Raw genomic sequence first — 18,629 nt, 5'->3', positions numbered from 1 at the left:
TAAACAATGATGAAAATTGTATTTTGTAATATTGGATAATGCTTAAATAGACTGTTTATTTTTCCATACATGCCTGTAAAATATTCTGGTTATAATTATCGTAAGATATTGCTTTTAAATTAAAAAATATATGATAAAATGAAAAGAAACTAAATAATAATCATCATTATTTTTATGTGAATGGATAACTTATTCATTAAACAAAAAAGGTTACTTTGACCAATGTTCTCTCATCCAAAATATAATTAGAAAAGAAACATTTTAAATTATAAACATGGAGAGATATGAGGATATTTCAGTATTTGTTATAATTCTGGTCATGAGAAAACTTGCCGAATACGAATGTAATTATACAGTTTTTAGTTCACATGAGATTTTTATTCACAATGAATGACTCGACATCTGAAAAAATAAAATTCACATGTGCACGAAGATTAAAGAATAAAAAAAGGAAAAAAAAAATACCTATCTTTATTAAATACTTCAAAAAAATGAAATGAAATTATTTTTTATCATAATTAATGTAATTTCTTTTAATTATAAATTTATTTTGAGATTTTATTTTATATAATAATTTAATCTCGTGTTAAATACACTAGCTTATTTATTTTATTACGTTCCACCACACTTTGGCTTAAACTAAAATACAAGATGCGAAAAAACAAATATAAATATGGCAACTTTTAGTTCATTTAGATGATTGTTATCTATATCTATACTTATAATAAAGCTCAATGTGTGTGTGTGTTGGTGCTCTACAGGCCAGACCGTTTGACATACAGCTACCAAATTTGGTACATGTATACCTTGGAGGTTGGGAATGTGCACCTGGGGTTTCTTTTTTCGAATTTTTAATTAGCCTCGTATCTTAATAAATTATCTAATAACTTATTAATTTTCTGGGATTTCATTAATACTTAGCAAGACGCTGTATACATATTCCATACTGAATTTTAAAGGATTTAAGGTACTTGTTCTTTTCTCTCATATATCACTCAATGGTTTCAAAGTAAATTTCTGAAAGTATTTTAAAAGCATTGCCCATTGTAAAGAAAGTGATGAATATACTTTTTGATCATGTTAAGAAATTAGGGCTCTTAAGGATGCTTTCGATATATCATTAATAAACAGATTAAGAGCGAATGCTTGTTTAGTTCTAGATTGCACTTCCCCTTAATCGTCCTTCATATTAAATTCTTTGTTTTATTTTTACCCTCTGGTAACTTATAAATTCAAACACCAGTTATGAAGCTCTCCAGTTTTAATTTCGGACATTTGATTCACTGTGGACCTTGCAATTGGTAGGTAGCCCAACAAATTTTATCAATTTTATTTCAGTTTTTGTGGCAACTAATTCATTGATAAAAACATCATGTTTGACTACAAAGGTCATTTGTACTGCCTTATTATTGTCAAGAGTACAATCTAAAAGTATGGAAAATTATTTGAATTTTTTATTTAATCAATAATATGAAATTTCATACTTTGAAGCCTTAATTCTGTCATATCGTTGTACATTTTTTTCTCCAGATAATGAACGAGCTTTCACCTCCTCTTTTTGCTTTATCGAAAAATAAAAGATCAGAACTTTTTGTTTTACTATATCAATGAACAAATGTTTTCCCCCATAATGGAATGAAATTCAGATAACAATTTAGCTATTTTTAATATAATTGTCATTTTTATACTCATATAAGTTTTCGACTTTGTTTTGAAAAGACTACGATATTTAAGAAAGCATTTTTATGATTTCTACAGTACTTAGAAGTATTTAGTTCCAGCGGAGTGTTTCGGTATTAATAATATTTTGAGCAGCATTATTTATAGTGTTGAAAAAATTTTATCTACGATTTATTTCTACCATGGGTTTTGGAAATTTCATAGTCTTTTAAAGTTTCCACGATGTTCTTACCTTACTCTTTGTAAGGCAATGGAACTACAACCGAGACATTCGCAGAAAAATCCTAATTTGGTAAAATGAAATAAGCATACCAGTCAGTCTGATAAAACTTATTCCCAAATGAGAAAAATTCATATACTATAAAAATTTACGTAGAAATTAACTCTCCAAGAATACACATATTTTTCCTTGACAATCCCTGTACGTATTCGATTTCCTTTACAATAGTTTGCCCACAGGATACGACATTATATATAGACTGCCGGTATGAATATTTAAAAACTAGAATCACCATCTAATACATCATATACTTAGAATCTTTAAATATTGTGATATAGCAATAATTTAAATTTGATTTTGAAATTTTCATTTTATCCATGAGATGTATATAATACTCAGTTATGGCAGTTTTGATAATTTAACTAAACATGTATTGATATGTATAAGTTTCAATCATTTGAGCGTTTTAACGTATCAGTATTCTAAATATATTCACAGTCAAAATGGAAGTTCGGAGTCTCGACAAATATCCAGGTTATCCATCCCTAGAACAATCACTACTTCAACTTGATCATTACTTGCATTATTTATAACTGTTTCTTTTTTCCTTAACTTTTGCAACTTTAAACAAACAACTAGAAAATAAAATTGTATACATGTAATAGATTTTACTGAATCACAAAGAAGTATTTTAGAATCAAACAATACAATTAATAAATGTCAGAAGTTAGTTAAGACATAGAAAGTAGAAACTCAATTGCATGCAAAATGTTCATTCTTCTGTTCAACTCATTTTGTTTAACAATTATAAGATAGAGAAAAAGGAAACACTTTTTCACATATATATGAAAAAATACTAAGAGTATGACTTTCTTACAAATGAAGTTCTACAATTTAATTCACCAGCATCTTAAATAAGCATTCTAATTTTGAAAACTTTTCAAAATTATCTTAAAATGAAAAAAAAAAGTGGTAAATGTTTAAATACATCGGCCAAAAAATGTAAACTAACTGACTCAAAAGAACAATTTCAAATATATTTTCACCTTTTTTCTTTGAAAAAAAATAACATTTAGATATCATTTGAAAATATAAATAAATAAAAAAAAATAAGAAAAGAAACATGTTTTAATAATTCATTTTGCAAATTTGGACAATTAAAAAAAATTACTTAATAAGATTTTTAAACAACTGATATTTTATATTTTTCACTTTTTACAAAAGGTTAAATTTTTTAAAAAATAATTCTAACAGATGTGATTTTTTTTAATTGATATTTATTTCTGTACATTTTAATCCTTTTGGGAAAAAGCAAAAATTTTATTTCAATTAAAAGAGAAATTAAAACGTTAATTATTTTAAAATCAGTGTATTTTTAGTTTATACATGAATAATTAAAGTTATCTCCAAGATCCGTTGTTTATTTTCTAAAGATTTATTAGTACCAATATCTTTTTTATTTAAATACTTACTGTTAAATTAATGGTCTTGTATTTAAACACATTACAGATATCATAAACACACAAACAAATATCCCATACTCATCTTCCTTTCAATTTCCGTGTATAGAGTGATATCTATGCACTTAGAGTGATATCTATGATGAGATACTTCGTATAGCTACCTAATAAATTGAAAAAAATATAGAGATTGTTATGTATTATTTCCTCAGAACAAAATAAATTTCACTTGGACTGTTATTTTGCCTGTGGCATTTAAGTGCATTTAACAAATTAAAAGTTCATTCTTTGTTTATTCTAACTATGCATTAGGTTTCAAAATCACATAACATCAACGCGTTTTTGAATATAAATGTGATATTGATTTCTATATATCCGATTTGATATATTCAATTAAAAAAGATAAAAATAGACTGTTATATTATAGCATGAAGACATTTCGTAGGCATATGTTCTTTCTAAATTTCATTTTTTATTATATAGTAGCAATAACCTCTTGATATTTTTGCTATGTGCATTTGTATAAATTGGGTAATTAAAGAAACACATTTCTGTACAATAAGCCTTGAACAATTTTAAAAAAATCTTAAAATTAGAAAAACAACTGTTATAACTGGTGGGAATAGAAATATTATTTTATTGAATCTTAATCTAGAATAAAGGGAATTTTTGTGTTATTTGAGAATAAGCATCAGAAATTAACATAGGTAAAATTCAAAAATTTTATTAATATTTAAACGAAAATGTAACTAAATTTTAAAGGTATATTTTTCCTTGTACATTGCATGCACTCAGTCTGCAGACAGAATGCCAGTATATAAACATTATTACTTGAAAAATCTGTCACAATAGAGCTGGTGCTTCCTGTTTACATTCTGCACGTGCTACACACTTAGTTTGGCATGTTTTATCAGGAGTTAAATAAAATATCTTAAAAATAAAATAATGCCAAATGATATACATTGTTCAATGCTTGCATTACTGTATTAGTAATTTCCGGGTATTTGTGAAATGAATTATGATATTTATTTTAGGTCTTTTTTTTATCTTATCTGTTCCTAAAATGTCATATTCAGGCAAAAATTTTATTTGCCACTTCATCTCTGACTGAATTTCGGATTTGGGCAGGCAATAAATTTTCATTTTACTGCCGCTATTTTCATGGCATTATTTTATCATTCCACATGCCCTATATATTTCCTTATATATATTCTTAGGCTATAGATTTAAAGCATTAAAGGTTTCTGTACTAGAGAAGTTGTGAAGTCTCCAGTGATAGATAAAACATTAGTGAGACATACAAGAATTTTGAAGCTGTTAGAAAATAACATACAATGGTAAGGTTTTTTATTATTCTTTAGTCAAAAGTGAAATGTGACTTAATATTTATAAATAATCTTTGTTTTTCATTAATAATGATGCTTAATCTATTTTTAAGAGCTTTCGTTATTTTTGAAGTAAAATCCTTATGGCAAATTTACTAACAGAGGGAATTCTTACTCCAAGAAATTTATACGAATCTCATTTTTAATGTAAGTCTCATTGGTAAGTGGTGCTCATTCATTAATTACAAAATTAATCTCTGAATTTTGTACCCTGAATTTTTCCCTATGTTTTCTGTCAGATCAAAATTGAAAATTCGTTTTTAATTTCATTTGATGAACATTCATGAAAAAAAGCATGATTAAACTTTTAAATTCAGATTAAATAACTTTCTAATAATGGTTTGAATTCAAATAATTACCTACATAAATTAATTTTGCATTAAATTTTCCACGTAAAAGAAACTTAAAATCATAAATTCTTTTTCTCGGAAAAATATATATTTGAAATTAGCACAAAAAAATTATATTTTTTAAAAATATAGCCAAAGCATGGAAAAATATAGATTCTGATTTCTCAAGTAAGAACGAGGTCTGAGTAATGAGTAGCATCAAAAATTGTTTTCATTCTTTGTAATGTTTTTTTTTATAAAACTAAGAAACAAATTTGCAACTCTGTTTTTATTATTTATAGTAATAGCTAATTACTGAAATTGTTTTTTTTTTATCCAAATAGAAGTATTTTCCAAGAATAAAGAAAATGCAGACTTATCGTATCGCATCATTTTTCTCAGTTTGTTTAATCGCAAGCTGTGTGTTGACTAAGGGAGATCCAAATGAAGAAGTTGCACAGATAGTCAACTGTGTCTCCATGTGTGAGTATATTTTTTATTCCTTAATAGATTCGCTTATTACATTCATTAAATTAAGTGAAATTTCTCTGACATTTGATTCTTCTGGCAAATAACAAGCACTTTCTGATTCATTACACTGATTGTTGAGATGGAATACAAGAATAAACTTATTGTTTATCTTATTTGATTCAAATTATTGAAACTAGCAGTTGAGATTGAAATTTTTGACTTATTGAAAAATGGTTAATATTTCAATAGTTTTATTTATGAATTTTTTTTGAGTTGCTAAACAGTAAACAGAATATTGTATTTCTATTACAAAATCTCTGTTTATACTTCCTGCTTTGGATTGTGAAGGCACAGCTGATTTTGGTTTCCTCTCTTATATATTACGTATTGGATAGACTTTTAAATTTTGTTGTGCCTCATAGATTTCAGAGGCCATTATTTCAACTATACAAAAAATATTTTTCTTATTCCTAAGACTGAACAGTTCACAATTCTGTTCCAATCTATATCATAAAAATTTATTAAAGAATAACGATTTTTTTTCAAAAGCAGTGTATAAAGATTTCTGCAATCTTCGGTGAAATTAACACTTGTCCCGAAATATATAATTTATGGCTGATTCGTCTTTGTATTATATACTCCAATTATTTAGTTTCTATTACAGAATTGAAAATATAACTTATTATTTATATTTTGAATTGTAAAATGAGTTGGATTATTGGAAATAAAAATTCGAAATGGATTATTGGTTTAAGTACTGAAAATTTGATGTATTAAAAACGCGAATAGCAGAAGATATAGGTAATACTGTATATTGTTTCGATAGTGATAGAAACAAGAAAACAAAAGATTGGGACGAGAGATATTTTTCTGTTTTTGATTAATAATCTTAAGGCGGTTTTTAACTTATAATATAATTTTAATTGGACTTTATCATATTTTGATCAATATAAAAAAATCACTGTTTGATTGAAGAATAGGGTTCCTAAATACAAGTTTTAGATTCTTTTACATCTATCTCCACGCAGAAAGAATGACTTATCCTTAAAATTTTCACTAAAAATAAAATCATTGTTGTCTTTTCAAAACCATGCTTACATTTTTAAAACATCAACATGTTCCTTTTAAACTTACATATTAAACATTTCAGACACCTTAAGTATTGATAATAAAATTTATTTTGTTATTTTTTTTCATTCCTTGCATTTTCATAATAATGTCTTAAATATTTAATTAATTGTTAAGAAATTGTCAAAAGATTAATATCATTTATTATTTTTTCTTCAACGCTCTTCTCTGAGAGCATCATTATTAATTGCTGAAAGATAATATATAAAATTTTGTCCTTTTACTTGATCTTGTGTAATAATGTTTGTCTAAAGAATTAATTGTTTTTTGTAATGAGGTAATTTTATAAACTAATTATAGAAAATATTTTACTTTTTATAATGTATTATATAATGTTCTGATCTTTTTGAACTGAAGAATTATACTTTTGTATACTGAAAATATTACTCGTGAAAATATGTTTTATATATGAATGTATTTGCAATATTCATTTATTTTCGAAGAAATTTTGTGTTAGAAACAAAAGTTCCATCCAGATCATTAAAAAGTGAATATTTCATAAATTTATTATTTGTTTTAGAGTTTATAAATAGTTTGTTTCGATGTTCAAAAAAAAAATTGGCAAATTTCGCACTGGATTCAACACATAAAATACTTCATATACCTAAATATGGATAATGTTTTCAAATTACAATTTATAATTATATTTCTGCATAATTAACAATTCTATAGTTATAAAATTATTCCATATCATAGATTCTGCTTCTTAAATATAAAAAAAAATTATTTTATTATTTTAGCTAGGAAGACGGAATAAATAAACATAAAATAGGCAATTAGGAAATAATATATAAAAAAGCAATAAATAAATTGATATATGAATCTAAAAATGTTTTATATATTAATTTATGGAAAATTATTGTGAATAAATCCAGTAGTATTAAAAAATGGAAATAAGCTTCTATTTATATAATTTCCTTTCAATTATCAAATAAAAATATTATACTTTTTTTTTACAGCTGGGGATCAACAGCTATGTGACGGAATTCTGCATTGCAATGACAAGCTCTCAGAGCCAGTAATTTGAGAATTTCATTATTAAAGAAATATTATTAATAATATTTAATAATGTTTTTTTTCTATTCATTTACTTATCAATTTCGTGTTATTCTAAATAGAATCCCAATTTTTCTTTCTAGAAAGATATAAATATATTATTATGCTTATTATGTGGAATATACACTAACCTTAAATATCATTAAAAATATTCCATTGGGTTTTTTTTATATTAATTTGTTTATCAAATTTTTATTATTTTAAATAGAATCCGAGTTTTTCTGTTCGAAAGATTATAAATAAATTATTATATCCATTAAGTAGAATATACTAACCCATTCGAACAAATTAAGTTAGTTTTTGGCCATTCTTAAGTCAGAGATCACACATAGGAGTATAATTTTTCACCAAGAGTTATAAACAATATATAAGAGAGTTGTAATTTCGATGTAAATAATACTACACTTATTTATTAAATGTATATAATTTTTTTTTAAGTTAGTAACTTTAATTTCAAAAAAAAAAATCTGTAAAAAATACATGTTTCTGATGGCTTAACTTTAATATGAAAGCATTAGCTTCCATATTTTGTGTGTAATTTGTTATACGAATCATAGTGCATATAAAGATATGAATAAAGTGTTTTATTATATCTCTTCAATATTAAATATTTAAATTGTTTAGTGAAATAATTATTGGCCAATTTTTAAACGATGTACTGAATATATACTATTACTAGTATTATACTGAATATATTGGTGTATTATACTGAATATTATGGTATGCAATTGTTTAATTTTTAGAGCCTTCGAAAGCCTGAGTATTTGAATTTTTCGAAATAAAATTTAACCTTTAATTCAAATTTATACAGCATCTATTTAAAATTATGCTTATTTTTAAAATAAAATCGATTCCAAAATGTTTTTAAAGGTTGTTAATTTTCATAAAACTGTCCAGATTCGAAAAATTCACAGGTACTAAGTACCGAATATTAACATGAAAACCTTTCTTATATTTTTTGATTTATTGACTCTATTATTTTGCTTTATTTTAGTATCAGAATGCTTACAATGAATGTGTTAAAAGATATCTTCCAAATGGAATCGGACGTTGCGATGAAAATTCTGAACTTTATTACTCTGAAGAAAAACGAAAGCAGGTAAGTTTAATCTTTTAAAAATTATTTTGGTACTACAATTCAAAGAATTTAAAGATTAAATATATATATATAAAAGAAGAAAGATAGTTTAGTTAGATGATTTTAGAAAACTTTTCCAATTTTCTTTTAATGAAACTTACAATAGAACTCCTCCGATCAATGTTAATTTGAATTCTCCTATTTGAGAATTCAAATTAACATTGATTCTTTATTTATATATCAGATGGTAGGAATTTATAAGAACTAAAACCAGAAGATATTGTTTTAGTGTTTTCAAATGAAATTTAAATGAATTTGTGACATTGTGATTGCATTTTGATGGAGAATATTAAAACCAATGTGCATGAATAAATTAAATATAAGGAATGATCACATTTGAAAGAAGATATCACACTTATAGCTAAATAGTATGATATTAAAAGTTTCATTTTTTCCAAAGCATAAAACAAATATACATTTTAATGTTCCAAGTAAAGATTTCTCGCACTAATTATTTAAGGTTTCATTACATTGATACTTTTTAATGTAAACGTATAACATCAATGAGTGTAGATTTTTAGTATAATGAAATGAACTTACAGCCCAGCCAGAATATAATATAATATATAATTTTGTAAAAAAAAAAAAAAAAAAAATTAAATGTTTTGGTCAATCTTTATTTTTATAATAAGCTTCGATGAACAATTTTACTTTTTACAAGCTGTTTCGAAAATGTTCTGGTTGATTTCAATAAAATAACATTTATTGCACTGCTGCAGTCATAAATAATTTTAGAAATTATTTATCGTCAAATGAATAAGAAGAAAAATTAAATTTTATTAATATTTTGGATTTCACGAAAACATGCACATATTCAAGATAACTGAAATAAGAAATGTACAATTTATTTAAAATTAATATAAATGTAATTGTAAAATTTCAAGTGTTAATACTATATCGAAATAAAACGAAGAAATGAAACTTGAAATTAACTTTAAATCTACCCTCATTTAAACGTCATTTTGGCGGCCAGTGTGATAATGACGATATTGACATATCCAGCTATTAAAATATTAGTATGAAACGTCTTAAATTATATTTTACATTATCTGTTAGGACTGAAAGCCATTAATTTATAGAAAATTGAAATGCATGCCACAATAATATTCCTATTTTTAGAAAATCTTTCAAAATAAGTACCTACTATTATTCATCTATGAGAAAAAAAATGCATAATTTTCTATCCTTTGCTTATTGCTGTAAATTAAATAAAAAATATCGAATAGTCTGAAGGAAGAAAAATTTAAACAATAACTAAAAAGAAATTTTAAATCTTCTCATATATTTATAATGTTAGATATTTTTTGTAAGAAAATAATTTGTTTATCTTTACTTAGTAACGATATTACAGTCAAAGTTTAATAATTAATACTTAATTAAATTTTTTCTCTTTATTTAGATATATGGATGTATCCAGAACAAAGTTTCAAACGTAAAAGTAAGTGACTTTTGATTCTCAAAAACGGACTTAAAGAACCAGGATAAGAATATATTATATACAACAAAGACATTTTTATGTTAAATTAAATTTGTAATGCTTAATAATGCAACGTATTTGACTTTTAAAACTTTCAAATGTTAATTTTTCTTTGTTAAAATTTTACTCTCTATTAATTATACAATGTATGCATTACTAGGGTAATAAGTCATTCAGAAAATATATCTTTCATTGTATAATTTTAATTTTCTTTGTGAAATACTTAAGAAGCATTACTTTCTTTGCATGTTATATAAATGAAACTGAAATTTACATATGAAATCAATTCAATATTTGCCATTATTTGTGTATATGTTGCTTTAATTTTTTGTTTTGTGCAATAATTTTTCTTAAGCAATCAGACATATATTTTGCGCACCAAATTCTATAAATAGCTTAACAAAAATGTGTCTTTAAAACCTAGTTATTCTTCGATCTTGCGCATTTGAAACCTAGATCTTCTTCGATTTTGTGTCTTTAATACCTAGTTATTCTTTGATCTTGTGCCTTTGAAATCTAGATCTTCTTCGATTTTGTGCTTTTAAAATCTAATTATTCATCGATATTTTGCTATTTTATGTTCTACACCTTCATTACACAAACCTACTCTTGTTAATATTTATAACCATATTTGCATCAACACCACATGCAGAATTCTTAATTCTTCTGTAATTTAAATATTTGAAATAAAGATTTGTGATTTTTTAATTATACTTTTTAATTTCCATTATAATGCCGATAAAATTTTGAATCTTCGGATTTAATAATTAAGTTGCCTTACTGTTATCAAATTGTATTAGTTTTGTGAACTGAAATGTAATAAAGTTATTGTTGTTTCCTTTTAGTTGACTGACGAACAAGAACAGCAAATGGATGATTTTGAAGTATGTATAAATTAAAATATTGATTATTTTTTAATTATAACTAAATCTTCATTTGTTTAACTTACTAATATTTTCTGAATTAATTATTCATATATTTGCTATCAGCTAAAAAAAATCAATGCTTTCTTTCAGTGGCCACAGAATTGATAGAAAACAGTATAATAATAATTTCTTATGTGCAATGGGCTTCATTACCTTTTGTGTTTATACGAAGCCAAATGATTCATTAGTATTTACAGAATACATAAAGTCACATTTGTATAGCAAAACAATAATTTACTAAAGAAAAAAAATAACTATAGCACAAATAAATTATGGAAGCAAATTAGAAAATATCGCTAATTCAGAAGATTAATTAAAATGTGCCTAATTGAAAATTTTGCGTTTATTTTCATAAAAGAATAATAAAAGATAAAAAGAAATAAAAGAAGTTGCATCTATATTGTGGAACTAACTGCCTTTATAAGTATCCGACCCATTCCTGCCCCTTCATGTTCTTTTTTAGATATTAAAAGGTCTTAGTACCTGAGAATTTCAAAAAGTCGACGAATATATCAATTTCCCAATTTTGTGTAAAAAATAATATTTGAACCTTTAACTTATTCATCTGAAAATTTCAAAACAATTGGACGAGTATTTAGTAAGGCATGAAATTATTTTGTCTAACTCGACATCAGGTGCCACGCCCAGTTCCAGTGTTTGCATCAAATATACTTCATGTGCAAGTAGGTACTCCTCTTAATTTTTCGATGAAATAATAAAAAAAAACCACAAAAGTTGTTTTATACAATAATCATTAAATCTTAGTTTGTTTATAATTTCACTGCTTTCTCTTTTCTTTTCGATTGAATTTCCCACCGGTTATTAGGGTCATCTGCAAAATTACTAATTTCATTTGAATTTCAATGAAATGATCTAGAATTTTTGCTGTGTATTAATAGATATGTGATAAGCAGAACTGCAGAGCATTTAGTAAAGATTTTGAAGAAAAAAATGTGAAAATTTTCTAATTTTTTCTAATAACCTCTATATTTGATAATGACCATTAATCAATATGATAATGCCAGCCTTCTGGCATAGGGGTAGCGCGTCTTCCTCGTGATCTGGGCGTCCTGGCTCGGGCATGGTTGTTCTTCATCTGTTCGATGTGTGGATGTGCCCTCCTGTAAAAAGGGCTGTGTAAGCGAATGTGATGCGTCAATAGCAAAATCGTACTCTTGGCCCTTGTTGGTGCTACGAAAACAAGAGATGCTCCCTGTTGGCTTAAAATAGCTTTCGAATCAGCGGGCTTGTCCATGGCAAGTGCCTTCAGAAACAACAACAACAAATATGATAATAATATATGTTAATAAAATTGATATCAAAGGACTTACAAATGCCACTTCATTACTCTGAGAAAAAGCCAACTTGATATAATCTGCTTTTATAACATTTTTTTATGTTGAAATTTTGAAAGATGTTTATCTCTGTTTGCTTTTTTCCAAAATTCTGTTTGCTACAAAATGTTAAAAGTCAATCAGATTTTATTGTAATTTCATAAAAGTTTTTCTACTGTCACGTAAATGGCTTAATAGAATCAGGGATGGATTTATAAAAAATTTAATTAGAATTTTTTTTCAAAATGTTCAAAGTGATAAAAATCTCATATTTTCAAAAAAAATTTATAAATTTTGGATAATTTTTTTCACAAACTAATATATATTTCAAAAATCGGATCTCTATCTGTTAATTACAATGTGAGGTCCTTTTAAAAAACTTAGGGGAAAATATTGAAAATTGTACGAGAAGAAACATTTTTAAAAATAGGTGAATATTTTTTTTTAAAATATAAAATATTTAAATTTATAACATTTGAAACTGAAAAATATTTTAGAAATTTACATTTCTGCACTGTTTACATCTATCTATCGCAAAATTTGAAAAGAAAATGTTGGAAATTGGAGAAAAAAAATTAGGGGTTACCGAGTTCTCTTAATACATGATATTAATTTTTATCACCAACAGGTTACAATATATTTAACAACCTGGAAATATATTAGTACTTTTCCCCATGATATTCAGTCAAAAATTTTTGAAGATTTGTTTATTTTTGAAATTTTATAAAGTCATTCATTTGTTATATTTCTCTAGCAAAACGATGGCAATTGCTTTTTTGTGGAAAAAAAATATAAAAATATTGCAAAGTATTTAACAGAATTTTCGCTTGTTTGGTTGATATCGAAAATTGCTTAGTTTTTACTATTTTATGTAAAGATTTGAAATATCAACAGTTTGCTGCATCTTATAAAGTGTTATAATATTTTATTTTCAGAAATGTGTACATGACCTCGGAAAGAAAGCTGGATGCAACTCTTAAGACTGAAAAACTAAACACATGGGGAAAAAAGGAATTTGCTAATTTAATATACTTACCTTAACGAAGAATTTGCATGTTTACTAGCTTGTAATAACCGTCTAGATAATAAAACAATAAAAATAAAAATTGGATTTGTGAAATGCTTTTTTTCCTATTATCTCATAATTTTTTTTTATAATTTTCTGATTTATTATTCTTGCAGGCAACAAAGAAATGCCTGCTACATTTTTAAAAGAACTTCAATAATTCTTTAATAAATCAGAAATTCTTTCATCAGATTCTCAATATCTATATTTAAGTATTCAATTATAATAAATGGTAAAATATGATTGTACCTAAATTATTTTCTCTGAGAGAATTTAAAATATTCTATTCCGAGAACGATTTTCAAATCAATAAATATTCCTTTTTGCAACTAATCATTAAAAAGTATAACTGTTTCTTTAAGTTCAAATATGATATGAAAAAGCTTTTATTTAAATCTACAGTTTCACTTATGAACCTCATGTGAAACAAAATCTACATTTCTCCATAAACAATTTTAAAAGCACAAGAATATAGAGATAGAAAACCAAATTATAAAATTTATTTTTGAAATTTAGGAAGTTTAAACTGATGCGAATCTTATCTTGAAATCATATGTTTTCTTAAACCAAACTTGAAATTATATGTTTACCTAAAACCAAAAATGTCTCCAAATGTTTCTTTTATAAAAAAAAAAAATATTGTTTTATTTGCAATTATATTAAAAGAAATTATTTTAATTAAAAATACCATTAATTTAGAGTCAACTTTTCAAAACTTGGAGTCGATACAACATTCAGATGTAATCATATAAAATGTTTCTAAAATATTTATAGCTTAAAAATGCGATTTACAAAGATTAAATCTCTCTCTTATAGGGATTTTTGATTTTGACAACGTTTTAGTAATTAAATACATAATGAACAACATAATATTTATTTGAAAATATGAGAATAATATTGGCCATATACTATTTATAGTTAAAAATTCAACATTATATAATTTAAAATATGTAAAAAGAAAGATTCAATGAAATTAGAAAATTCTTTGGACTTTAAACATGGCAATCTGAGGGATTGGATTTATGTCTATCTACTTTTGTTCTGTTAGCGATTAACCCTTATCTGGGGACATGCGGTCTCTGAAACCGCTAGCCATGGATTATTGGTTACCCCTATTCTATTTTTAGCTCAATTGAATGGATAGATTGTCTAGCTTCCTGTTTTGTGACCTTCAATACACGTGCACTTTTTCAAACGATTTCAGAGGATGCTTTTTAAAAATAATTCAGTTATTTCTTTGAGCGCGGTCTCTAAGACCGCACCTCCCTGTTAGTGCTCCAGTGATAAACAAAGCTTAGCAGATGACGCTAAAACTTGGGCCCCGAAATATCATAATACTTATCCTATTGTGAAGCAATCTTCCAGACACTTTTAAATCAAGCAGAAAGTGATTTTAGTGATAAGGAAAATTGAAAATTGTACAGAAGAGTTTTTCGATGAAAGTTCGCATTCTACTGATTTTGATATATATGTTCAAACATAATTAATTTTTCTAGTGATAATGTATTTTGAATAATTTTTATAAAATATATTATTATACCAAGAGATATATATAAGAATTTATAGGTTGATTTTTGTACTAGTTCTTAACCTGTGTGTTTAAAATGCCCTAGAAAACCGTGCTATGAAAGCCACGCAAGCCGATAAAAAAGGGTCAAATTTACCCATTGTCATTTTTTTTAAATTTTTTATATAGTTGGTGAATTTTACATTATATTGTCTTCTATATACCTTCATATACTGTAAAAATAAATATAATTTAAAAAGTAAATAATAATAATTTTTTTAAGAATATTATTTATTGTATCATGTAATTGGAGAAGAAAATGTATGTTCTAACGCATTTACTTTTTACAATGATAATATATTTTGAAAAATTTCTAAAACTTATTTATATATCAAGAAAAATATCTGCAAAATATATTGGCAGTTTTTCATATTAATACATTCATTAAAAAATTTAATTTGAGTGTAAATGAAATGCGGTCTCGTAGACCACACCTCCCCGGTTAAGTCCTAAAATTTCACCTCCCCAGTTAAGGTGTTAACTCTAAAAGTTCTAAGAAGGGTGTAAAATAATTACTGGTTGTATCAAGAATGAATGAAAAATGTTAAAAAAAATCGTTAAATAAAGATTGGAAAAAACATTTACAAGAAATAAATATTAAACAGTGTTTTATTTCAATAGGAAAATATTAAGTTTATGTTTAAACAACAGTTCTACAAATAAAATGGAAACATCTAGCATTCGATATATTCCATTGTCAGTAATATAACAATATAAATATAACAATATTATAAATCAAACTATGTGTAAACGGAAGAAAATTAACTATTTTGTACATCTTTGATTTATTATAGATTCTTATTATAGATTATTATAGATTTGATTTATTATAGATCAGATGTAAAACATATTAATTGGCAATATATATCAATGCGATTGATGTACAATGTTTTTTTCTAAAGTTTAAAAGTAAGAATAAAAATTTCAATGATAATATTTTAACATCACGAGTTGCACGAAACTTTTCAGATATTTTCTATAATTTTACAGTTTTTAAAATGCAATAAATAAACTTTTATTAACAAAATGCCGTCTCTGTAATTAAATGTTAACGAAAATATATATTATCTATTACTTCAATTATTTTGATATTAATAATTCAATAATTATTTTCTGGCAAATTAAATAGCATCTTTTTTTTCTGTATTCTTTAACTGGCATAATTTTGTATTTGAGAAATTTTTCTCCACGTAATTATTTTTCAAAAATACTTCATTAGAGTATTTTGCAATATTTTCATTATTTTAGTCACAACATTCATTCACAGCCACGTTGCAAAGGTATTAAATACGTTTGACTCTTATGTAATTAAATTGATATTGAAATTAGAGCTAATATTTAAAATTAAGTTAAATATAGAAAATAATTCTTAAAGTATTAAGAGTGCTACGATGTTTCCGAATAGATTCTCTTTTTTTTATTTAATTATTTCCTCCCAGTTCCTCCTAATATAACTGTACTACGTTTATTTAATTAATATTTTCATAATATTTAGACTTTGCTTGAAAGAGGAGGATTCATGTTAAATGAATTAAAGAGAAATAGAAGCAATTTTTTTGGGGGGGCATTCAATTTTTACAAGAGATAAAAATCCCTTTTTTGAAATAAAAAATTTAATTTTTAGAATATTTCTAAATGCATATTACGTTATTTTACTAAATAAGATATAGAAATTTTCTAGAATCAGACTCTTGCCTATGAAAAATACAAGGTATTATCTTACCTTTAAAATAAAATATTGCTGAAACGACACAGGAAAATTATGTTTATTAAAAGACTGCAAGAGAATAACATTACGTATCATTTTTCCCTTTCGATTTTGATGCTATATGACATCGATTGAATGCAGTCATTATGTCTATATGAAAAAAAAAAATGCATTCGATTTTTTTTGGTTATATTCTTAGAGTATAAAAAGCCTAAAATGGTGCATTCGATTTTTTTTGGTTATATTCTTAGAGTATAAAAAGCCTAAAATGTTTTGTCGATCCCAAAACGATGGCACAGTGCTCACATAGCGGAATATTTAAGAATGTTTTGAATATCAACATAAAACAAGATTTACTGTTAATATCACCCTCTATTTTCTGGTTGTAGTCTAGATTTAGCAAAAGTAGTAATAACAAATAATTAAATAGAAGTTTTACTAATAAGGATTAAAAACATTTAGTTGCTTAAAATATGGGCATAAGAATAGTGCCATTCCTTTTTAAGAGTATATGAAAAATCAAATGTGGAAGGTTCACATTTTCTTTTAGGAATTGTTCTTAGTGAAAGGAAAGCGTTAAACTTAAAAGTTATAGTGTTGTTCAAAATTATTAGATCGCCAATAAGAAATTCAAGCTTTTCATTAGAAAAAATAACAGTATTTTATTTATATAATATTAACTCAATCTTATTCGTGAAAAAATATCAAATTTTTCAAATTTTATAAGCAGATAATTCAGAATAGGAACGTTTTTATTTAATTCTAAATTATCTACTTGTTTATAACTATCCAATTATTCTGAACCTTACAACGAAAAGAAAACATGGTATTTATTTTTAAATCATATGTTTTTAATGTCTTCAATTGCTTCATTTATTGATTTAAAACTTTTATCCATGTTATATCAGTTTGTGCGTACTTTCTTGATTCATATTCTATCACTTATATTGATCATCTCGTAATAAATAAATAAAATAAAATTTTAAATGAATAATTTTTTTGTTCCTTAAAAGGGAATTTTGAATCGAAATAAACCATAAATTTTCCATCGGATTATGACATGAGCCTTCTGGGATCCTTGTCAGGACAAGTATGCATTTATTTATACATCAATACATTATATATATATATATATATATATATATATATATATATATATATATATATATATATATATATATATATATATATATATATATATATATATATATATATATATATATATATATATAAGAAAATCAAAAATATATGCATTATGAAATTTCAATTAATTTATTTCTGAACACAAACTAAAAAATTTATTTATTTATTTTGGAATTAATTTTCAGCGATCACTCACATGTGTTTTGGGTCTTTCTTCTTGCTAAAAGATATACCGTACACACATCTCAAATGCTTGTTGGATATTTTTTCAGAATATGAAATGAGGTGTCGATGAATAGTTTACCAATTATTTTTCTGTCCGTTACCAGCACTTTTTTTACTTCTTTAGAGAAGAAAGATCCTCATATCACACATCTTTTTATTCAATAGGATATTCATTTGTTTAAATAACTTTACTGATCGCCGCTATCCTCATTTAGGGCCACGGTGGCCTGGTGGTAATGTCTCGGTTTCGGAACCGGAGGTTTTCAGGCTCGTGACACGTTTCCACCGAAGAACCTTCGTGTAAGCGGGTCTGATG

General features: G+C 25.1%; 1 protein-coding gene across 1 annotated transcript; it reads left to right on the top strand.

Moving 5' to 3' along the window:
• The first annotated feature begins 4,548 nt into the window (after positions 1-4,548).
• On the top strand, positions 4,549-13,698 carry LOC129956993 (uncharacterized). Its single transcript, XM_056069094.1, has 7 exons — positions 4,549-4,697; positions 5,419-5,557; positions 7,633-7,691; positions 8,724-8,828; positions 10,267-10,305; positions 11,190-11,228; positions 13,540-13,698. The coding sequence occupies exons 1-7, from the start codon at positions 4,695-4,697 to the stop codon at positions 13,582-13,584; spliced, it is 429 nt and encodes a 142-aa protein (XP_055925069.1). The 5' UTR covers positions 4,549-4,694; the 3' UTR covers positions 13,585-13,698.
• Positions 13,699-18,629: the final 4,931 nt, after the last annotated feature.

This window comes from Argiope bruennichi, chromosome 2 (genome assembly GCF_947563725.1).
Source record: "Argiope bruennichi chromosome 2, qqArgBrue1.1, whole genome shotgun sequence".
Classification (NCBI taxonomy): domain Eukaryota; kingdom Metazoa; phylum Arthropoda; class Arachnida; order Araneae; family Araneidae; genus Argiope; species Argiope bruennichi.
The sequence above is the reverse complement of the archived record's forward strand: the minus strand, read 5'-3'. Positions and strand labels throughout refer to the sequence as shown.